At 53.8% G+C, this 23549-nt stretch overlaps 1 protein-coding gene and 1 non-coding gene across 4 annotated transcripts in view; both read right to left on the reverse strand.

Annotated features, from left to right (window-relative positions):
• POLR3E (RNA polymerase III subunit E) overlaps positions 1-21818 on the reverse strand; it is a 29662-nt gene extending 7844 nt beyond the window's left edge. For 2 of the 3 annotated variants that reach the window (XM_040635233.1, XM_040635235.1), the window contains exons 1-14: positions 21689-21818; positions 16197-16270; positions 14843-14893; positions 12513-12590; positions 11646-11761; positions 11189-11271; positions 7838-7945; positions 7467-7516; positions 5698-5817; positions 4638-4723; positions 4235-4279; positions 4059-4150; positions 2968-3088; positions 185-266 (exon numbers count right to left, since the gene is read on the reverse strand). In XM_040635233.1, the coding sequence (XP_040491167.1) occupies positions 185-266; positions 2968-3088; positions 4059-4150; positions 4235-4279; positions 4638-4723; positions 5698-5817; positions 7467-7516; positions 7838-7945; positions 11189-11271; positions 11646-11761; positions 12513-12590; positions 14843-14893; positions 16197-16232 (1068 nt within the window). In that variant the 5' untranslated portion in view covers positions 16233-16270; positions 21689-21818. The remainder of the gene's footprint in view (positions 1-184; positions 267-2967; positions 3089-4058; positions 4151-4234; positions 4280-4637; positions 4724-5697; positions 5818-7466; positions 7517-7837; positions 7946-11188; positions 11272-11645; positions 11762-12512; positions 12591-14842; positions 14894-16196; positions 16271-21688) is intronic. The other variant, XM_040635234.1, reaches the window with a different exon arrangement.
• A 199-nt stretch (positions 21819-22017) lies between these two features.
• On the reverse strand, positions 22018-22099 carry TRNAL-AAG. The gene has a single exon. It is a non-coding gene; the product is annotated as a tRNA-Leu (tRNA).
• Positions 22100-23549: the final 1450 nt, after the last annotated feature.

Raw genomic sequence — 23549 nt, forward strand, 5'->3', positions numbered from 1 at the left:
TCCTTAGCCAGAGTCCACCTACGGGCCTCTGGTTTATAATCCCCAGGCAAGAGGAACTCAGATGTTCTTATGAAGCCCAAGACTCCAGGATTCTGAGTCGAAGGAGAAAGAAACAGGGTCCAGAGCCACCCCCTCCCATGATCCCTGCCCAACCAACCAGAAGCCAGGGAGCCTGGGCACTTACAACGAAGTCACGACCCCGGCAGAGCACCTCGGCAGGGACGCCGCTGTGAGGGCTGGAGGAGTCCTTGGGGTACAGGATGTCGCTGCCAACAAGAGCAGGAGCAGGTCAGTCCCAGTCCCAGCCCCTCCGCTCCTGCAGCGCCCCACCCCCAGCTCCAAGCACCGGCCCAGCCCATGCCTCTCCAACACAGGTCGGAGAGCTGCCCTCGGGGCCACCCTTTCCACCGCGGAGCCTGGCTCTGTGAACACGTACACAGAAAAGAAGCACACCCCCCAAGTGTCCTTCCTCCCAGTCCTTCATGACCTTCCATGCACACACTGGCCAGCCCTGAGGCCCACTGCAGTCAGGGAGAGCAGGGGCTCAGAAACAGGCCAGCCTGGGACTCTGGGGAGACAGCGAGTCCCACCTTCGAGGCAGGTGTGAGGCCCAGAAAGACTGGCTGGGAAGCAGGACGTAGCTTCACCACCTGCCAGAAGGGACAGGCAGGCAGTGTAAGTGGGAGCAAGAGGGGTTAGGGATGGGACCTGGATGGGGCCTGAGGCACAAGTGGGGCTGAAGCCTTTGGAGAGAATGGGACCAGCAGTCCAACTCAGAGAACTTCAGGGCCCAGGGGTGAATAAGCAGGTAGCTGAGGCTTACAAGTATAACCGTGACCAAGTTCAGCCACAGACCCTGTCATTCACATTCACACACACACACACACACACACACACACACACACACACACACCAGACCATCCTGTGCCCGAGGAGCCCCTGCTCTCCTGCCCCACTCCTTCTGCTGGGAGACCTCTCTCCTCCCCTCCTCAATCCTACCTGGTAACCAACTAATACTCTTCCTTCCAGGCTGAGCTCTGTGTCCACTCCCTTCCCAGAAACACACTATGAGGACAGGGGCCATCACTGCCACACAGAGGGAAGGGAGCCGCTAGGTAGGTACTGAACGAGCGGATGAACATGGCACATGCCCCGGATCCCTGCACTCCATGCGCTCATCTGTAATGGTGCCCACTTCCGCCCGCACACATTTCCTGAGAACGGGGACAGCATGTGAATGACAGCGGAGCACAGGGCACAGAACATGCCACGGAGACAGATTTAGTGAACCATGTGTGAATTCTGCATCATCTCCTCACAGGAACACAAAGGAACAACGAGGAAGGAGCACCACCCCCAGGCCGTGGCATGGCAGTGAGGGCTCGCAGCAGGACCCGAAGCACGGCGGCAGGCAGAACACATGAGGCCCGGGAGGCCCTGACAGGGACAGACCCCAGGCTGAAAGGGCAGAAGCACCAGGGCCACAGGCAGTGCTGGGCGAAGAGCTCAGACCCCAGCTCTGTGGCTGGCTGCCCTGCTGTCAGACATTTGGCAAGTCTCTGCCTCTCTGGGTCAGTGTCCTCAGAAGTGACGGGACGGCCCCTCCTAGCTCTCATTCATTCACAGCACCCCAGACCATCCTGTGTCCGAGAAGCCTCTGCTCTCCTGCCCCACTCCTTCTGCTGGTGGTCCTATTTAACAAGTGATGCGCCATCCAAAGACCTTCCACAATCAAACAACGTGGCAGGAGACAACAGCCGCGACCTACTGACAGACACTGGCCATGTTTCCCAGTGCAAGGGCGCCACCAGGTGGCAGCAACGTGAATAGCCTTTACAATTCACTTGGCCAACCAACCGAAACGATGGGAGTTTCAGCAATGAAGTACTTAAAAAATTTCGAAGTTTTTTCATATTTTGACAGATTGTTCAGTTCACCTTACACCACACTTTCTAGAGTCTTTATTAGTGTATTCTGTGTAAACTACTTAAAATTAAACATAATCCAAGTACACATAAAATGCAGCCACACTTCCTAGCAAGGGCCTAAGATGTGCCAGGCATTATACTGAGTGCCAGGAACACGAGGGACGGTCAAAACAGAAGTCCCTAAAACCCCTTGACAGTGACAGTTTGGTGGAGGGATCACAGAAGAGAAACTCCTGAAAGGCATCAAGCCACATGCTCCGAACCCCATGGGACACGTGAAAGAAAACTCATGCTCAGACGCATCTTAATGAACTGTGGAAAGCCACAAGAGAACATCTCAAAAAGGGCCTAGCGAACCAGGGGTAAAGAGAGCAGACTCGTCACTAGAAACAATGGGAATAAATGCAATGAAATTATGTCAGTGTGGAAGGAAATCAACCTTGAATTCTACATTCAGGAAAAGTATCCTTTAACCACAAAGGTGGAATAGACCTTTCCAACCATACAAAACCCAAGGGAACTCTGCCCCTGCAGACCCTCGTTAAAGGAAACACCCCAGCAGTTTTTGGCAGAAGGCAATTATCCCAGACAGAAACTCAGATGCAGAAAGGCATGATGAGCAAAATAAGAAAGTAAATATGTGAGCAGATCTGAAGAATATTAACTGGATATGATAATGTCCTGTGGGTTTTAAAATACAATTAAAATATATAAATACAACAGCACGAGTTGGGAGGAAAGTAAATATAAAACATTCTAAGGTCTTTGAATCGTCCTGGATGAGGGTAAAACAGCAATTAATATTAAACCGTGATCAGTTATGAACGCACCCTGGATCTGTAGGGTACTCACTAAAAGAGCCCAGAAAAGGTAACTTTCAAATTAGCAGGGAGAAATAGAATGATTAAGAATCCAGTAGCAGCTAAGAATGGATATAAAATGCAGGACAGACAGACAGCGCTGTGGTGGACTTAAACCCAAAACATCAGTAATCACGAGGACTTTAAATGGATCAGACGCTCCCATAAAGAGAACTCACCTCTTCACAACCCAGTTTCCTTGGACCAACATCGCCACCTTCTGGATGCCACGCAGAACAGCCACAGAGTCGATGGAGGGGCCGAGGAGGCTCATCAGGTTGGCAAAAGGCATGACCTTCACTGCGGAGGGTGCACAAGACATCAGGCAAGGGAAGAGGCCCCGGCCCTTCCCTCCCCCCGCCACCCCCCATCCACCAAGTCTATACAGCTTCAGGCTCACACAACCACCCCAGCATGGGAATAACGCAGACGACGCGGGCAATAACAAGTGCTGACTTCACTGGCTGCTTGTGCAGGCTCCCCGCACTCACTGAATCCTGGAGTAGACACCCCAAGGGGTGCTCCTTAAAGGTAAACTATTATGGGATGCCTGGCTCAGTTGGTAAAGTATGCAACTCTTGATCTCAGGGTCATGAGTTCAAACCCCATGTTGGGCGTGGAGCCTACGGGGGTGGGGGTGGGGGTGGGGGGGTAAAACCATTACTACTCTGGCCCAGAAAGGGCCTGGGGTAGGCCCCACGTCCTCTTAGCAAGGCCAGTGGGCTGGCGCCTTAGCAGCCCCAGGCAGAGCCGGGAGCTCCCCTCTGCTCAGGCCCCTGGAGAACCTGGAGGTGGTATCTTCGAAGAGGAGCCCGGAGCCTGGGACCCAGCTCTGAGATTCAGGGCCCACGTCTGCCCTACAGATCCTGGCCCCCCGAGTCCTCTGAGAAAGGAGACCACTCCCTACTGTGTGCAGCCTGGTGTGGGTGCCACAAAATAGTGCAAGCGAACGAACGGAGCTCATGTTCACGTGCAAGGCTCTGTATACGCCGTGAGAGAGCATCTCAGCCCCCAGGAGCTCTCCTAGTTCCTTAGGCGCGGGAGGGTCAGTGGTCTGCTCATGCTCACACAGCAGGGTGGATCGAGAACAGGAACTGGAGCCCGGCCGAGTGCGTTCCTTCCAGACAAGGCCAGAGCTGTAAAGCCAGGCAAGCTCTGGGTGGTGGGAGCCTCTGGCCTTGCCCCTCAGTCCTTAGTCTGCCCCACACTCCATTTTCCTCAGGAGGTGATAGGGCTGGGGTCCGCCTGGGGGAAGGGGGTGTCCACCCACCATTCTTCATCAGGATCTTGATCTGATCGGCCAGGGGCAACGTGCGCAGCTGGGCCATAGACAGGACGTTGCTGGGGGCCACGGGTTTGTCTCTGTTGAAAACAGAGACGGTATGTCAGAGGAGGGTGAGAGAGATGGGGGGTGGGGAGGGTGGCGTCCGGCCCAACTCTACTCACTTCTCCTCCTCCGGGCTGGGCGGCATCAGCATCATGAGGTACTCACTGCAGGGGAGAGGGCAGGGTCAGCAGCTCCTGGGCTCTGTCCCTGCCCCACTCCTGCCCACAAACCCAGATCGCACCTAGGCTGAAGCCTCCCCAAGGGAGGGCTGGGGGATAGGGGGTAGAGACCCATACCCACCCTCCCCTAGCTCCCGCCCAAACTTGCAGAGAAAGGGCGACCATCTCTTTCCACACCCACCCTCCTGGCCTTCTCCAGAGGACGAAGGGCCCCCTCCCATGTCCGTCTCCGTTGCTACAGAAGAGGCCACAGTCCCGAGGAAGGCCCCACACCAAAGGGACCCTCCTGGGGCCAGTGGTAGGCTCAGGAGCCCGCAGGGCTAAACGGCCCGGCCGGTCCCACCTGGGTGACTTGACGAGCTCTGTGTTCTCAACCCCGCTGGAACCCTGGCACAGCAGGTACTGGCGCTCATGCTCAGAGCGGCTATCCTGTTGGGGAAGGGCAGGGTGGGAGGACCCTCAGCCACCATCTCGGGCCAGCGCCACCCCCAAGCCCCTCTGCCATCCAGTTTTCACCCCTGCATCACCTTCCACTCCAGCCGCCCACTGTCCTGCCCCAAGGCTCGCCAAAGGATCACATCCAACCACCTGAGCATGGCACTCAAGGCCTCTGCGAAGTGGTCTCAACCAAGCATTTCCAGCTTTACGACCGAACAGCCCCAGCACCCGTGCTGAGGTACCCTGCCTGCGACACAGGGCCATTAACAGCAATGGTAAATATTAACAGCTAACTGTCACTGAGCACCTACTATGTTCCAGGCTCTGGTCCAATGGCTGCAAATACGTATCGACTTATCTCATTAGGTAATTTGCATAAAGTCATGCACCAGGAAATAGCAGAGCTTCTGGAAGTCTGACTCTAAGGCTCTGTCAACCTGAATCTCTTTCAGGAAAGTTCCAGAGAAATCAGGAGTTGCTCCTCCCCGAGAAAAATGTTGGGGAGCCCTATGGCATCTTTGGCTTTGATTCAATCGCTTCCCTTACTCAATACAGTTTCAAGGATTGGGTTCTAAGTCAGCACACGAGATGAAAACCAAGTATAGAGTAGTCGAAAGCACCTTCATTCAGGACCCACGATGCATAAAAGTACATAACCAAACACCAGCCCCACCCTGGGGCCGGCAAGAAGCTCACACTTGACGAGAGCCTGGGGATGCCGAAACCCCTGACCCAGGATGGTGGACTCCTTTCTCACTCTCCTGATCCCCTGGGGACACACGCTAAGCAGACCGGCTGGAACAAGGGATAAACTGTCCCCAGGACTTGACCCTCTCTCCCTGGGCTCCCTACCACCAAGTGGCTCTCAGAGAATCTGAAACCAGTTCAAGATGAGACTGGGCTCCTCTCCCAGAACCCCGGCCCAGGGCCAGCATCAGCTCCCACCGCTGGGGACCCCGGCTTACCCTCAGGCCGTAGTAGTGCAGGTGCACCCAGGGCTCCTCGGCGTGCTTCTTCTGCAGGAACTCGTAGGACTGCACGCGGCGCTGGCGGGCCTGCTCTGACTCAGGACGGGAGAACCGCACCTGGGAGGGGGGTCGTGGCCTCAGGCCCAGGACCCATTCTGGGCTGCCGGCCCCGTACTGCTCCCCCTCCCCTCATTTCCCAACACACATCTCTTAAATTCAGCTCCAACTGTGTCCGTCTCTGTGACTCGCAGACACAGGCCAGGGAGCAGCTTTTTCTTCCTTCTGCCTGCCCAGCACCCAATCCATTTCCACTCCCACTGCTAAAGCCCCCCTCCCGTTTTCCTTTGGGAAATGCCCAGGTCCCCCTCAGCTCAAGGGAGCAAATATCCCTCCCCCGGCCCCCACCCCCACACACGTTCCCAGCCACAGGAGTGGGCACGTGACTCAGACCTGGACAATCCGAGCACCAAATCCTCTTAGCCACAGGGGCTGGTTCAGGGTTGGCCAAGCCAATGAGTCCAGTCTGGGACTTTAGTTAGAAGTAATGAGAAAGAAGTTTCTTTTCCCCTGGGGTCTTGGAAGCTGGGAGGATGTGAGCCTGGAGCTGGGACAACTCTGTACCACTGGGGACAGACACCCTGCCTGAGAAAGAGGCCAAAAGAGGAAGGCAGAACCTGGAGATGGAGATGGAGAAACCAGGTCTCGATGACAGAGCCTGAGCACCTGAATCCAGCCATACCTGAAGCTACCCCTCAACTTTTCAGTAACAGAGACCAATACATTCCATTTTGGGCTCATGCCAGGTAGATCCAGGTTTCTGCTGCTTAGCATCCCGATGGAACCAAGCCCTGACACCTCTCCTATGAAGGGCACCTGCACAGGGCCGTTGGTGGATTACAGAACCCTGGGATTTTTTCTTTTTTTTAAAGTAGACTCCACACCCAACATGGGCCTTGAACTCACGACGCTGATATCAAGAATTGCATATTCTACTGACTGGGCCAGCCAGTCAGAATCCTGGGATTCTATACGGGTGCTTTAAAGTTCACGGGCCTAAGGATGACTTGTTAAACGAGGGCCAGCTGAGTCCCCGAGAAGGGAAGGAGGCTGATCATTCAACAAGCTACTGAGAGAACAGGGCGAGCACCCACCACCGCCACAGCGGTCATGTCGGTATCAGCCCGTCTTCAAGGAGGCGCAAAGGCTCACAACTTAAGCCACGTCCGTACGCCATCTGTGTCACTCTGTGCTTTCTTCCTTAAATACTCATTCTAACTTCCATATGCTTACAGAGAGGAAACTCCACAAGCCCTAAGTGGAAGGGCAATATTCTCCTCACAATGCTTGCAATACAGGAATAAGTATTAGACAGAAATGCTGCATCTGTGCACCACTGAAAAGACAGAATTACGTGGTTAGGTAACACGGCACAGACTGTGCGGGTTCCCTGGACCTCCTAGGCCCCGGTCTCCTCCTCCCAGGCAATTCCAGTTCCAGCCAAGCCCCAGGGTCCCTGCGCTACGGAGACCCCAGGCTGCTATCCTGTGTACATCTGGGACAAGTCAGGGTGGGCAGACAGGCTATCCCTCCAGGCCGCCCCGCAGGCAGGCTCTGAAGAACGGGACCCTGTTTTAGTATCTGTTTCACCCCCAGAGCCCGGCTTCTGCACAGCCGCTCCCACCCCGTGCAGCCTCCAGGCAGCTGAGCTACAGAGCCAGCAGCTGCCCCCCAGGCCCTCCCTCTCCTCGGGGCCGGAGTTCACTCACCGTGATCTGCTTCACGTCTTCTTCCGCCTCATCCTGTGAAGAGTCTCCTGCTGCAAGAGAAAGCGGACGCTGCTTGCAGCCTTGGCGGAGCCCCCCAACTCCCCAGAAGGCCTCAGGCAGGGGTCTCTGGGAATTCTCCTTCTAGACACAGGTGGTTGGACAAGTCAGCGCTTCTCAGTTGGGGGCAGTTTTGCCCACCAGGGGTCACTCGGGAATGCAGGAAGGCATTTCTGGTTGTGAGTGCTCCCCACACCCACTGGGAGAGGGAGGGACGCTGCTCAGTGCCCTGGAATCCAACCCTGTGCAGTTTCTCCCACGACCAACCCATCCCACCAAGATGCAGACAGAAGGGCTAGGCATCCAGAGCTCACCTTCGTTGGCCGCCTCCCTCTCCCGGTGCTTGGCGTCCGCCTTATCCAGGTAGGAGAAGCTGGGCCGCAGCTGCAGGATGCCGTGGAGAGGCGTCAGGTGCAGCTCACCTGGCAGAGGAGGAAGGCCTTGGACCTGACCCTGGGAACTGCGGCCAACCCACCCAGCTTGGCTCACGGCAGTCACAAAAGGCCCTGGACTCCCCCAAAGGCCTCAGCCCACCGCCAAGCCACCTCCCACCTCTGCTCTAGCTCCCAGTCCCAGAGCCTCGGGAGCACCCGGCCCATGGCCCTTCCCAACCACCCCTCCTGGCCCAGTAAGCACACAGCTGCAGCAGGACATGAGCCACCTCTTTAAGCCTGCCTGCACACCCTCCCCCATGAGCACCGAAGGCCTTTCCGACCCCGGTCGCCACCCCCTGCCCCCCAGTTGCTTGCTCTGGCACACAGGGCAACTTTTCCACTCCAAACAGGGCCTGCTTTTCCCCGCCAGGCCTCTTTGCCAGACACCCTCAACACCCACCGCCCACTCCCCACACAGACTGCCTCTCCTCCTCATCCTCCAACTCGGCTCGTCAAAATCCCACCCAATCCGCTCAGAAGTCTGCTAGTGCAAATGTGGCTGGAGGAACGGCCCTGGTGTGGCCAGCTGGAGGAGTGACTACACAGTCCGCGACGATTATCAGGACTTTTCCTTGTGAATTAGACCCATGTATGGGGAGGCGATGCAAAAACCATCAATTTCTCTCAAGTCAATGTGGGCTTGAAAGAGAAGAAATCACACGCTGAGGCTCTGGTAAGTGGCTCTGTGAAAGGCTTCTGGACTCAGAGCGGAACGCTTGCAGTCAGGGGTAAAGAAGCAAATGGTCCTACAAATACCACATGATTTCACTCATATGTGGAATTTAAGAAACAAAAGAACGGGGGGTGGGGAAGCACACACACAAAAAAACAAATTCGGGGCTCTTGGGTGGCTCTGTGGGTAGAGCATGCGACCCTCGATCTCTAGGTTATGAGTTTGAGCCCCACACTGGGTGGGCATAGAGCCTACTTAAATAAACAAAACAAACACACACACACACAAACACAGAACCCACAGACTCTTAACCACAGAGAACACACTGATGGTTACCAGAGGGGAGTGGGTGGGGGATGGGTGAACTGGGTGATGGGGATTCAGGGCGCACTTATCTCGATGAGTGGAGTCAGGTACAGAATCACTGACTCGCACTACTGTACGCCCGACACGAATATAACGGTTTGTTAATTATACGCGAATTTAAAAAATTAAAAAGGAATCATCTTACCACCCTACATATGAGAATAATTTTCAAAAATGTTAAAAATTTTTGTATAAAATAATACTGGAAAAAATTTTAGGGGGTGCTTGGATGGCTCAGTTGGTTAAGCGTCTGCCTTCAGCTCAGGTCATGATCTCAGGGTCCTGGGATCAAGCCCCGCGTCACGTTCCCTGCTCACTGGGTTACCTGCTTCTCCCTCTCCCTCTCCCCTGCTTGTGTGCAATCGCTCTCTGTCAAAAAAATAAATAAAATTAAAAAAAAAAAATTAGGAGAACCTCTGTATGAACCTAGGATGGGAGAAAGAATCCTAAAAAACAAGACAAGAGATTCAGAAGAAAGAAAGTTAAGTTTGGCTACAGAAGAAAACAATCACGTCGGGAAGATAGCACAAGGTCTGGAGATGGCCGGTGGTGACGACTGCACACCAACGCGAATACCCTCACCGCCACTGAACTGCACACTTAAAAGTGGTTAAAATGAGGGGTGCCTGGGCGGCACGTCAGTTAGGTGTCCGACCCGGTTTCGGTTCAGGTTGTGATCTCAGGGTCGTGAGATCGAGCCCTGTGTCGGGCTCTGCGCTCGGCATGGAGTTAGTTTAAGACTCTCTTCCTCTGCCTACCCGCCCCCTGCCCCCCGGGAGCATGCTCTAAAATAAATATTTTTTAAAAAATGGTTAAAATGGTGAATTTCATGTTATGTACATTTTACTAAAATCAAAAAAGAAGGATACGGTTATTTGATACTACTTCTGAGTCTTTCCTAGTTGTTTCCTAAGTGTTCAAATTAGTTTTACTTATTGCTTTATGAACACTAAATACTTACTTTTTAATGGCTTTATTGAGATAGAATTCACATGCCATACAAAATTTAAAGAATACTAGTCAATGTATTTTAATATATTCCAGCAGCTGTACAACCAGCACTACAATCAATTTAAGAACATTTTGAGAGGCGCCGGGGTGGCTCAGTCGGTTAAGCGCCTGACTCTAGATTTCAGCTCAGGTCACGATCTCAGGGTTGTGAGATGGAGCCCTGTGACAGGCTCCGCACTGACCGTGAAGCCTGCTTGGGATTTCTCTCGCCCTCTGTGCCCTGCCCCCAAAGAACATTTTCATCTCCCCAGAAAGAAACCCTGAACCCATCCTCAGTCACTCCCCAACCCACATTCCTCCCAGCCATGGGCAACTACTACGTGCTTTCTGTCTCCACGGACTTGCCTCCTGGGGACACGTCATATAAACGGACTCCTACAGCGTGCAGCCTTCTGTGACGGTTTCTCACCGAGCATCACGCATGCTAGAGGACACAGCAGGACTGCATTTCCTCACGTGGCCAAATAACATTCAGTTGCACGGCTGTAGTGCACTTTGCTATCATCAGCTGGCAGATATGGACTGTTTCTACCTTTTCACTATTATGAATACTGCTGCTATGAACATATTTTGTGTGGATAGATGTTTCACTTCTCTTGGGTGGATGCTAAGAGTAAAATTGCTCATGCATAAGTACCTTGAATTTTTTTTTTTTTTTGAGAGGGAGGGAGGGATGTAGAGAGAGCAAGCGAATGGAGGGAGGGGCAGAGGGAGAGAGAATCCCAAGCAGGCTCCATGCTAAGCGCAGAACCCGACATAGGGCTCGATCCCACGACCCTGAGATCATGACCTGAGCTGAAATCAAGGGTTGGACGCTCTACGAACTGAGCCAACCAGAAGCCCCACAAGTACCTTATATTTAAAACAAAATTCTCCCACCTGTCTCAAAAGTTCTGCTGTGTGTATGTCTGTGTCCCAGGAGGACAGTGACCTTGGAAGCACCACCTTTATCAGGCCAGGCAGCATCAAAAGCCAGAAGTCCTTAGAGGTGGCCTATTCCAGCCCCCTGACAATGTCATTTCTACAACCTGCCTGGCCCCTAAGGGCATCCAGCATTCGGGGAGCAGAAAGCTGGGTACCAGGCTAGGGACAGCCTCCCCCCGTCCCAGCCCCCCTCCTGCTTCCCTCCCACCCAAGCGGCCTCCAGGAGCCACGGCAGCCTGGCTGCCCAGCGCGGGTACCTTGCCTGTAGAGTGCGGCAGCGTAACGGGCTGTGTTACTGGTGCTCTGGGAGGAACAGAATGTCTGCTTGTCCATCAGCTTCCTGGGAGCACAGGGAGAACAGACGTCAAGGGAAAGGCAGTTCCAGACCCAGGGCGTGGCAGGCACAACATCCTCTACCCCGGACACCTGCTGAAATTTAATACCAAGGGACAGGGAGCAAAGCCCCAACTCAGCATATGTGAGCCTCAGGAGGGAAGCTGGGGAAGAGAAAACCCAAGGCCTGATTTGTGGCCCAAGGACAGGGTGGGTCAAGCCCCCACTCCCATCAAGGGGCCTCTCGGGAGGGAAGAGATTTGCCACAGGGCAGGACTGTGCCAGGCCCAAGCATGTGAAGTTGGGACGTTGGTAGGGAGCCCAGCAACGGGCTCTCACTGAGGCACACCAGAGCCTGGAGGTTGGGCCCGGGGAACTCACGAGGAGTAAGTGCTGCTCTCATCCGCGCAGGCGCCGTCCACGTTGAGTGCAATCTGCTCCCCTTTGCTGTGGCAATAGTTGGGGTTCAGGGTGTCGATGGCCATCTCAAGCTCTACCTGCAGGCATCAGCACCCCAACCAGCTATGAGGAACTCAAGGATACCCCCAACCTGGCCACAGCCATGTCCTGGCCCCAGTCCCTGCCAATCCCAGCCCTGCCCAGAAGCAGGCCCAACACACATCCCTCCCTAAGGGTCTCTGGGGTTCAGTCTACATCAAAGGTCACAAACCCCAATTCCAACAGAAAGACCAGAGTGCTTTTTTGGGGGATGGTGTCATGTAGTTCTATTTGTCTTCCCCATTCTACCCTCCAAAGTCTAAATTCGGTGCCAACATTAAAAATTCAAGAGATTTTCTCATAAAAATTCTCATTTCCAACTTTTCTTGAAAAGTCATTGCAAGTGGCAATGGGGGGGGGGCTGAAGCTGCAGACACCCCCTGGACAAGGCACATGTCCAGTGCTCCTGGCGCCTATCACCCCATGCCTTCAAGGCACTTCGAGCTTATCAGAGCTGCTGCCTGTCAGTCCCTGCCTTATCCTGTGAACATGAGCCCCCCATTCCCAGGCTCTAACTCATCCCGAGCCTTATTCTTCCCTGGCCTCTCTGCAGCTGCTTTACTCCCTTTCTTTCTGGAAACTTTCCTTCCTCAGCTTTCCAGGCTCTGCAAGCGACTGGTTCTCCTCCAAATCCTCCAATCGCTCCTTCTCTGGGCTTCTAGTCCCCAAAAGGCCCGTCTCCGCCTCGCATGCATCGACCCCCACCTGTATCGCCCCTCCCCTCCTCCACCTGTCAGAGGGCAGCCCCACCTTCTGCTGCTTGGGCTTGATCTTGGCTGAGAGGTGTGGAATGTCATCGTAGGTCATCGAGGCTGGGCGCACAGGGTACTGGGGAGGGGAAGGGAGCCATCAGTCCACCCTGCCCAGGCTGGCCCGGCCCGGCCCAGACCAGCGCTGGGCTCAAAGGCTCCAGCCAAGAATCAACGCCAAGCAGAGACCAGAGGTCCTCGCTGGTCCCCGCCTGCGTCCCCTTCATACCAGCTCCAACCAGCTTCCTTCCAAAAGTCAATTTTCGAAGGTCTCTGACCTCTGAGGGACAAGCCTAAGCATCAGGAACCCGAACAGGCCCCTCTCCGGTCACTCACAGCACCCTGCCGGGCAGGCAAGACTGAAGACAAGGGACATGAGACCGTGGGCAGCACAGACGGAAGACCTGACCGGTGACGTGCTGAGGGTGGAGGACGGGCGTATGGGCCATTCTCTCTCTGCCGCCCTGTCAACTTTTCCATAATAAAAAGCTGCCCCTGACCCACTCGGCCCCTTCTGGGCCTCAGTGTCCCCGTGCGTGAAGTTTTTATGTCACACTTAAATATATTGCTCTGAAGTCACTTCTTTGCTCTGAACACGCTGGGGACATCTTCCCACATCAGTCCTCACAGAGGCACCTTTCTTTTCTCGGGCACCGGAAGGACGCCATCAGGTGGATGGATGAGTCACGGTCTGGACCCGCCCTTGAGCAGCTGTGCCCAGAGCTGCCTGTACCACGACAGCCTCCGGAAGGAGCCTGCTGGAGGCGTGGCACCGTGTACAGTGAACCCTCTGTGTGGGGCCTTTCGGATGTGCTACGTTCCAGCCCAGAGCAATGGTGACTTCCTAAAAGCTCACTCAGACAGCAACACAGCTACTCCTCCTTGCTTCCTGGGCCGGAGCCTCTGGCAGCGGAAGGAGGAACAGTCTGGAGCCTGACTGGTGTGGCCTGAGCCCTTACAGCGCTGCCATCTCTTGATCTCGGGCTGGGCCGGGTGGTGGTAAAGGGCAAGGTTCTGGAATCAGGCCTGGGTTCTGGTCCCAACTCTGCCTCTTGCAATGTGTGGACCTGGGCCAGCTACTCACCACCACAAGTGTGCGAGTCCTCACCTCACGGGGCTGCTGGGGGCGGGGAATGAGGCAAAGAGAGCAGACACTGCCACAGGGCCTGGCCCACCATGAACACAATGGAGTCACCGTCACCACCGCCAGCTCCCCACCATTTTGCAGGCAGTCAAGGAAACCAGTTCAGAAGGCCTGAAGGCAGCCTGTAAAGGCAGACCCCAGGGGCGGGGGGGAGCCGGGCCTCTTCCCAGCTCACATTTGGAGCACCCCCACTGTTGCCCTGTTCTGGGTCCCGTGCACAAGTGGCTAGCCTCTCCGCGCCTCACCTTCGCACATGCAACATGGAGACAGAACACTTAGAACCACAACCTTCTTGTTGGAAATGCAAACAACCTGTCCCTTCCCCGAAACATGAAACATAGTGTTTCCATTGGATCCAGCAACTCTGCTCCTAGGGATATGCCCAAGAGAAAGGACAACACCTGTCCACACAAAAGCTTGCGTGCGATGTTCACAGCAGCACTGCTTGTAATAGCCCCAAAGTGGAACCAACCCAAACAGCCATTGATGCACGGATAACAGAATGTGGTGTATATAGCCACATCACGGGGTACTATTCGTCCATAAAAAGGAATGAGGTATGGATACGTGCTGTAACATGCGTGAGCCTTGAAACCACGATGCTAAGTAGAAGAAGCCACCTATGCCATGATTCCGTGGGCATGAAATGTCCAAAACAGGCGAAACCACAGAGCGAGAAAACAGGTTAATGGTTGCCTCAGGATGCAGGCAGGAATGGGGGACATGGGACAAAACTGTCCTAAAACAGACTGTGGAACTGAGCGCCAGGCCAGGCCGTGTTCTGTGCACTTTGGATGGATTCATCCAACCCCCACGGGGATGCTACGGGGGGGGGGGCGGGTAGTGCAACTGCCACCATTCTGCATATGAGGAACAGAGGCACAGAGAGCTTAAGGACCTTGCCCGGGGCTCACAGCTAAGTCACAGTGGGGCTGGGCCTCAACGTGGCTGCCGGGTTCCCAGAGCCCAAGCCTGAACCACGACGCTGTTCTGCCTCTCACAGCTGCCTTGATTTCCCCATCTTCGAAATGAGAGACTGTTAACCTGCCCGCCCACAAGAGCGAAGAGAACCCCCCGTCCCACACTTTGGTGCCCAGAAACCTAAGCGAGGCTGAGGTTTCCCAGCGCCCCTCACCCCCCACCCCCATGCTCCAGATGGCTCCTTCACCCTCTGGTCTCATCATTACCTGAAACAAATACAGCTTCTCTGCCAGACTTTTGGCCAAGTACACGTCGATCTGGGAGAAAGGGAAGAAGACTTAAACAGGAGACAGAACAGGTGCCTGGCCTGCCCCTGCTCCCTGGAGGTCAGTCAGGGGTCGTGGCTGCTAGAGGCAGTGTGGGGGTGGGGGCAATAACTCAGCTCCTGCTAGAAACAGAGGGAACCGAGTCTCCAGCCTCCCTCTCCATAGCTAGAGTTTCAGCCCCCTGCTAGGTCCACTACAACCCAATAAAAATGTGCCTTCCCCAGGGCTGCTCAAGTCAGGATGCCTCCTAGAGCCAGATTAAATGCTCTTCTGATGAGGCTGGGGCAGAGGAGAGCGTACGCACTTGCCTGTGCCTCCTCCCTGTGCCCTCCACCACCTACCTGGGACTGACTCGTCACACCGCCTTAAGGTGGTCTGCAAGACCCTCTAAGAATGATCCGGCCCAACTCTTTCTTCTCAACACTAACCGCCCCTGCCCCACCGTGCAGCAGTTTACCTCCCTACTTCCTGGCTCTTCATATGAACCATGTCCTCTCCCACCACCAGGCCTTAAGGAGGAGTGAATGGCATCAGCGCAGGCGAAGCCTGTGTGAAGGGCATTCTAGATGGAGGGAGCAGCATGTGCAAAGGCCCAGACTCTCTAGGATGTGTCTGGATCTGGGCCAACTCTGGAACCTACCTCCCCCCCATCTGCATCTTGAATCTCCTTCTTTGTCAGATCCTAAGTTTCCCAAGGGCGGGACACTGCCTTGCTCACTGCTCTCATAGCCCCCGGCACATAGATCCAGTGAACAACTGCTGAGTGACTTCTGGGTAGGCCCAGAAGAAAGGGAGTTGTCATACCCATTCATTCATTCAACAAATAGTCACTGCATATCTACTAAGTGACGGGCACTGAACTTGGCTTTGTGGACACAGTCGTGAAAGAACAAACCCCTCCCTCGTGAAGCTTCCATTCTCGTGGAAGGAGATTATGTCTAGGGGATGGGGAGCATTGTGACCAAGCACAGGGCGTGGCCAAGGTAGGGGGCTTGGGGGAGCCAGGGAGGGTGAACAGGAGAGTGCCACATGAGGCAGGGGGGTCAGGGAATCCTCTCTGACAAGAAAATGCTCGATCAGAGACTGGGAGGAAGTGAAGGGTTCAGCTACGCAGTTATCTGGAAGAAGAGGGTTCCAGGCAGAGGGAACAGCCTGCGTTAGGGGTCCCTGGGAGGCCAGCAGATGCCAGGCCGGCCCGAGGATGGATCGAAGGGCCTCAGGCCCGCTTCCTGCAGCCCTGGGCCCGGGCACTCCTCCCTGGTAGCCCCGGCAGAGGATGGGGAGCAGCAGTTACCTCCTGTACGACTGGATCATCCTCTTCATTGGCCATACTAGGGGGGAGCCAGCCGCACGATCGTTGGACTCAATCTGCAAGGGACAACAAGAGGCCTGAAACATCAGTCAGCTATTCTGGCAACGCCCCTGGCTGCCTCTGCTACAACAGGCCTGCTCTGGGAGGGAAAGCCTGAGACAAACAGCAACTGACCTTCTTTCTACATCTTTCCTGGAGTCAACAGCAGACAGCCAATTCTATATCCCACTGGCCAGAACGAAACAAGAAGGAGAAACCACCAAACAGAGGGTGCAAACAGGTGGGCCCAAGGCAGAACACGTCGGCTGCACCCATGGGAAAGAATAATTGACCAGCTTTAAGGGTTCTGCGAGGGGTCACTGCCAGGCAGGGGGGTGGAGGCTGGCTGGTCCACAGCCACGATGCAAACATTCGAGCACTGACTGGGGGCCACGGGCAAGCGTTAGGGAAGAGTCTGACATCCAGCAGGAAGAGCAGGCGGTCCCCAAGGCTTTCTAGGGGGCTCTGTCTCTGGTATCTGACTTTCAAGCAGACCTTAAGCCCAACCCCGCACGAGAGGATTCTCCTCTTTGGTGTGTGTGACATAAAATGACCTTCATAGACTTTAATGTATTCAACACACCAACCCTGCAAGGTGGCCTGACTGTCCCCATTTTCTAAGGGGAGACTGGAACTCCGGGACGCCGTGCATGCACGAGCCAGAGCCACAGACCAAGCAAAACGATGCACCAGGCTTCAAAGGCAGGCCAGCCAGGCCATCTAACTTCAGGTAACAGCTACAGGTAGGGGAGCTCAGAAGGGCCTTCCTGCCAGGGAGGAGGAGAGGGCATCTGGGCTGGGCCCTGAAGGAGAGAAGGATTTGGATAAGCCATGACACCAGACAGCAGGAGGGAACCCAGGTGACCGGCAACACCTCAAGCACCGGGAGGGGAGAAGGCTGCAGGTCTCCATGGCAGAGGAGAAGTCATTCGCTGGGCTGACTCTGCATATTCCCAAAGGGAGGGGATGGTCACGTGGGTACCTTCAGAATCCCAGCAGCCCCCCAGGCCTCTAGTTCTGGGCAAGACCATCATGATTTTTGTCTTATCTACTTAACATCCAGTTATTCAATATTTAAAAGGACACAGTATCTTCACCACGGGTGGGATTCAAGGTCATCTAAGCCCTCTGCCCGAGCTGTACTACCTGAAATGCTTTCATGCGTTCCAGATCCATGTTCCAAACTCGGACTGCTCAGGCCAGTGCTGGCCTCATCCCTGATGCCTCTGTTCCCCTCACCCCACACCACCAACTCCTGTCAATCCCACCCTGAAGTAGGCCTGGGGTCCGGCCACCCCCACTGCCACCTCCCCAGTCCAGCCAGCTCCACTGTCTGCCTGTACGACAGCAGCGCCCTGAATGGTCTCCCTGCCCCACCCGCGACCCTACAATCTTCGCCCAACCCCACAGCCAGTGCCAGTGATCCTTCTGAAAACCACATCAGAGCTCGCCACGCCTCGGCCTTCAAGGGCCTCCCGTCCCACTCAGGACAGAAGCTCAAGTCTTTATGACGCACCTGCTGCAGTCACCACCCCTTTACCTCTCAGACCTTATCTCCCACAGGCCCCCTTCTTTCCCCTCCCCCACCTCGGGCCTTGATAACCGCTCTACCCCCAAGAGCCTCATGGCTCCCTCCCTCACCTCTTCTAGGTTTTTGTTCAAACGTCACCTTATCACTAAGACCTGCCCTGTCTACCCCACGCAAAATTGCAACGCCCTCCTCCAATTCCCTTCCCTGCTCTGGTGGTCCCCAAAACACGCATCACCACATGACGGTTAAGAGCTCTGTTATTTTGTCCCCATCCCCACTGCCACTAAGCTGTAAGTCACACAGAGGCAGAGATTCTGGTCTGTTTTGTCCCTTGCTGTACCCCCCTTAGCCTGCAGCAGGCACTCCATACATAGCAGCTGTCTGAAGAAATGAACCACAGGAAGGCTATTTAATGGGGAGCTACCAAAGATTTCTGAGTGGAGGAAAACGTGGAGGGAGCAAGAAGGCAAACCAGAGGGAAGCCGGCCGCCCCCGCAGTTATGGCTTGAAGACTAGATGAAATTCAGAAGCCCTAAACGGATGGTCTGGTGCACACTCCTGCCCAGAGTGGGGGGATGGATGGCAGAGCCCCAGGCCTCAGCCCACCTGCACTGGCCGCCCGGGGTCACAGGTGTACGGCGAGTACCTAGGTCCTCTGCAGCTGGCTCAGTTCCATGGACAACCGAGAGACCCGCGCTTCCACTGAGTCAGGGAACCAGTCACATGTGCAAAGAGGTGTGGCCTGGGAGGTTCCCCAGACGCAAACATTCCTGAGAAACTGGCTTTCTCAGCTCTTGTCAGGCGCTGCTGACCCCTCCCCCAGTCACCGAGCAGACCGGGGAGGATGAGGTGCCTGGAGCGAAGCCCCCCACCCCGGGTGGTACACGTGACTAGGGTAACGCAGGGCTCTCACGTCCCCTCATCCTCCCCAACATCATCCAACTCGGTGGCTTTCCAAGTTTGCAGCCTAAGACCTACAGTAAGAATTCCACTCCATATAACAACCTAGAACATACACGCAACTCTGTAACCAAACCAAGGTTGCACACAAGCCTAACTGCTCCCACTAGATGTGATGCAGCGAGGCTTTCTACCCTCACTCATTAAAATTAAACGTGCTGGTTACAATCCTCCAAGGTGATTTCACATCCCACTAATAAAACTTTTTTAAAGTAATCTCTGCCAAACACAGGGCTCGAACTCACCACCCCGAGATCAAGAGCTGCATGCTCCACCGAGCCTGCCAGGTGCCCTCACTAATAAACCTTGATCCGTGATTGAAAAGTACTGCTCCAACAAGTCTCCCTGAGGTCCCTCTTTTCTACCTTCAGTCCGCCCAGAAACAGCCACAGCTGTCCTTGCGAAAGAGTAAATCACATCATTCTGCTCAAAACCCTTCACCTGCCACACAGAATAAAATCCAAACTCCTCTCCGTGGCCTCAAGGCCTTATGTGATCTTGCCCCTGCCTTTCCCTCACCATCTACATGGCCAGGTAGCCACCTGCTGGGCCTCCAAGAGGCTAGGCCCCAGCCTGTCTCAGGACCTTTGCATGTCACCTACTTTCCCAGGTCTTTTCAAAGCTGATGCCCTTTCATTAGATATCTACCCCCTACCCTCTCCAGGAGAGAGGTTCCCTAGCCGCCCATCTGAAACCTCCCCCCAACCCCTAGCAACCCGCTCGCAGTCATGACCACCTCTCCCTGTTTTCTTTCCTTCATGGTTCTCATCACAATCTGGAACTACCTAGTCCATTTGTGTATGTGTCGTCTGCCTCCTGCACCAGAATGTAAGCTCCACAGGCACCTCTCAGTTACCTCAACCGTAAAGTGGAGATGGTTATACTTACTTCATCAGTGGTTATAAGGATTATTATCTCTTTTTAAAATCCTTTAAAATGCTGTTCTCCCAATACCTAGAACAGTGCATGGCATGAAGTGGACACTCAATACAGTACAAAGAACAATTAAATAAATGAACACATGAAATGAGGCGGTTACAGACCCTTTACCCAGTGAGCCTAACTCAGCCTCATCCACACACTGGTGGACTCATGGTTTGGGCCTTAAGGACACTTCAGAACAGACAAGGGCTGTGGCTCAGGCAGAAGCACACCTCCCCAGCCATAAGCCAAGCTCCCCCAACTGCAGTGACCACCTGTGACCACCTTGGGTAGACAGTGGCCATAATGGCACTCTGTTAGCAGTGGCTCCGTGGCCTTGAGCACAAGAAATTTCCCCCAGCAGGGAGGTGCCAACAAATGGAAAGGAGACAAGGACACCAGGTGGAGCTAAGGAGGGGTTCGGAGCAAAGGAAATACCTGAATGCCACACCTGGGTGCATCCCTGTGCACCTAGGAATCTAACCTGTCAGACAATCAGAAATGTAGAGGCAACTCCAAAGTCTCTTGGGCTACTGGAGGGAGAAGACAAAGTATAACGCAGCTGAGAGGGCCCCAAGCGCAAACAGTCTCAAGGCCCGGATTCTAACTGCCTGTGGGCATCTCTGGCCAGACATCTCCCCCCTCTGGGTCACCTCAGCTAAAGAGTTAGTCTGGAGAAAAAGAACTAATTAACCCTTAACTGGGCATCAGACCTTTCTCCAAGGATTTCACACACGTTCTTATCTTCTCAACAGTCCCGTTAAGATTCATCATTCCCAATTAAGAAACTAGGAAATTAAGATTCAGAGAGTAGGTGATTTTGCCCAAGGTCACAGTGCTGGAGAACAGCAGAGCCCGAGCCGAACCCCAGGTCTGGCTGATGTCAACGATCCGTATTCTTAACCACTATGCTGCACACCTCTTGAATAAAAGGCAACATGGGATAGTGGGTAAGAGCCTGGACTTTCAGAGCAGAACGACACCGGTTCAAATCCCACCTCAACTACTTACCATCCGTGGCCCACCTGAGAATGCTTGGTCCTGAAAGATCTCACTATTTTCATCCCTAAAATGGGGATAATAAAAGTACCAACCTCCCGGGGACTGCGGGGAGGATTAAGTAAGGTAATCAATGTAACCTGCGGGGAGCTTTGTTATTACTTGGCAACTACCAACGTCGGAGCACACAGCCGCCACAAATCAAACCCTGCGAGCTAGGGCTTCTCGCGTCTTACCCTATTTAGCCCTCACCACAACCCTATAAGGCAGTTAATTTTATTATCCCCATTTCACAGATGAAGAAACGCTGGCAACTGCTAAGACCTCCTCTGTCGCCCAACGATTCTAAAGCTAACATAACTGAACGACCTTGTTTATGTACGGGTTTACTTGACGTGCTTACTGACACCTCCTCCAACCCAATGGTCAGGGCCGTATCCGCGGCACGGTGCTGGCTCTCAGTGAACGCTGACTGTGGCCTGAATAGATGAATGAAGAATGCCGGGCCTGGCCGGGCGGAGGCTGATGTGGTTCAGGGCGAGGAGGGGGCCGGGGCAAGCTTGGGCACCCTCCCCCTGCCCAGCGGGGCGGGCCGTCGACCCCGGGCCACACTGTCCAATGGGTTTCGCCTTCCTCTCGGGTGGTCAGGCCCCCTTCTCACGCCCACCACGCAGCCATCGCCACTAGCCGCCGCGCTGGCTGGACACCGGCTGCCTTCGGACAGGTGCTCCCGCAGGAGGCCCGCCTGGGCCGGGCGGAGCACGGTGGCTGGACCCTGAGTCACCGCCGGCAGCCTCGGCCGCGGCATCCCCGACTCCCGGGCCGGGCCGAGGTCGGAGCCCGCGGCCGGCCCGGGTCTACGGGGGCCGGCTACCCATCCTTCCCGCCCGAGTCCCGGGAGGCCCCCAGCCCCTGGGTTCGGCGCGGCGCGGGCCTCCCGGCCTACTCGGCAGCCCAGCCCAGGCCCACCTCGCGAGTGCGGCCCGGCTCCGGCCCGGGCGTGCGCTGCCTTCTCGGCACTCACCTCTCCGCGGGGGCCGCGCGCGGGCGGCGGCAACGGCCCAGGTACCCGCGGGCTGCAGAGGTGGCGGCGGCCCGGCTCTTCTGTTAGGCAGCGGCCATGTTGCTGGTGGAGAAACTCCAGCGGACACGTGGGGGGAGCGGGGCCGGGCCTCACGCTTCCTTTTACCCACAATGCCCCGCCCCGACGCGCGCAGACCCGCCTCCTCCCTCGCTCCATTCATGCTGGCCTCCTGCCCCGTCTGGCAGCAGGGGGCGCTGATGACCCGGCAAAAGAGCAGAAAACAGACCGGTGCCAAGGCAGTAGGGACAAAACAAAAGCGAGAAACCTCCTGGCAGCGGTGGGATTCGAACCCACGCCCCCGAAGAGACTGGAGCCTTAATCCAGCGCCTTAGACCGCTCGGCCACGCTACCCGGTTGAAATATACTTCTTCCGAGAGACTATTTAATGCTTTACAGAGCAAATTTCACTGACGTTTCTCGTGTTTTACGTGATTTTGGTGGACTTATTTTGAAAATGTCATGTATTTAAGAGAAAATATTTGCTCCAATAATTACACCCAGATTTGTCCCAAATAGGTTTTAGAGCGAAAAGCAGTTTAAGAATCCGTGTTCTGAGTCAGCTGTTTAACCCGGAGCCCTCTGGAGGGGTCACGTATCTCCGTTATCTCCGGAGAAATGATGGATTCCAGCAGTAATTCCCCCCAGGGGCTCCGAAGACCAAACCGGGGGAGCTGCTGTAAGCAGTTTTCTCTGAAAAGTTATGTGTGTTAATTTTTAGTTACTCCAATAATAAGTGAAGTTTTACAAAATATTAAAACTTTTCAGATAAGGTACAAATGCTCTTTTACCTTTGACCCTAAGTCCCATCCACAGAGGTAACCATCATTATCAGCTTAGTATCTATCCATCCGGATTTTTTGCTGTGAATTTATGTGGATATTTTTGGATATATTCATATGGGTATATAGATACCCAAAGAGAATTGATGCTTTGTTTTTATTGCGTACGGGTTTTTACATAAATATTATCATACTATTACCCTTGATCTGCAACTGTTTTTTCGCCCAAATAAACTTTTAAAATATCTAACCATGTTGATGGAAATAAATATTTAAAAATACAGGAAAAATGCAAGGAAAAAAATGAACACCCATATTCCTACCATCTAATATTGTGGCATTTCACTTCCAATTCTTTTCCTATGTACATACTTTCCATTAAAGGTTATTCAGGAAACGATATGAATATGCTGTCCTTTTAAAAATCCATTTAAAAATATACTAGATCATTAAAAATTTTTAAAAATAAAAATATACTGGACCATTACAAATTAAAAATAAAACCTCCTTCCCAAACATCCTCCCTTGGCTATGACTATTATTATGATTTGATGTGTATTCCATCCATTTTTCATAATTTCCTATCTATATATTTATACCTATAGATACATACATTTGTGTGTGTATATATACATATATTCTCATGAACAATATATAGACTGGTCTTCTGTATGTTTTCCATTTTCATAAATATTATTGTGCCAAGATCATTCTGAAACTTGTTCTTTTACTCCAACATTATGAGGTCTCTTAATGCATATAGATTTTATTCCAAGATGTGAATACAGACATTTAAGTTGTTCATATTATATTGTTATATTTAAGTTTCTGGTTAATATTGAGTTGGCACACACCCTCACATTTGGGCATTCCATATCTCTCCTTATCTTCAATTCCTCCTCAACTCAGTTTTTTTCCCCATCCACCTTTAACATAAATATTGATATGCAAAGGTTTCATTGCATCAGGAGAGTTTGTTGCTTTTAAAGGAATTTTTTAAAAATATAGAAGCAGCCATCTAT

Source organism: Ursus maritimus, unplaced genomic scaffold (assembly GCF_017311325.1).
Source record: "Ursus maritimus isolate PB19 unplaced genomic scaffold, ASM1731132v1 scaffold_2, whole genome shotgun sequence".
NCBI lineage: Eukaryota > Metazoa > Chordata > Mammalia > Carnivora > Ursidae > Ursus > Ursus maritimus.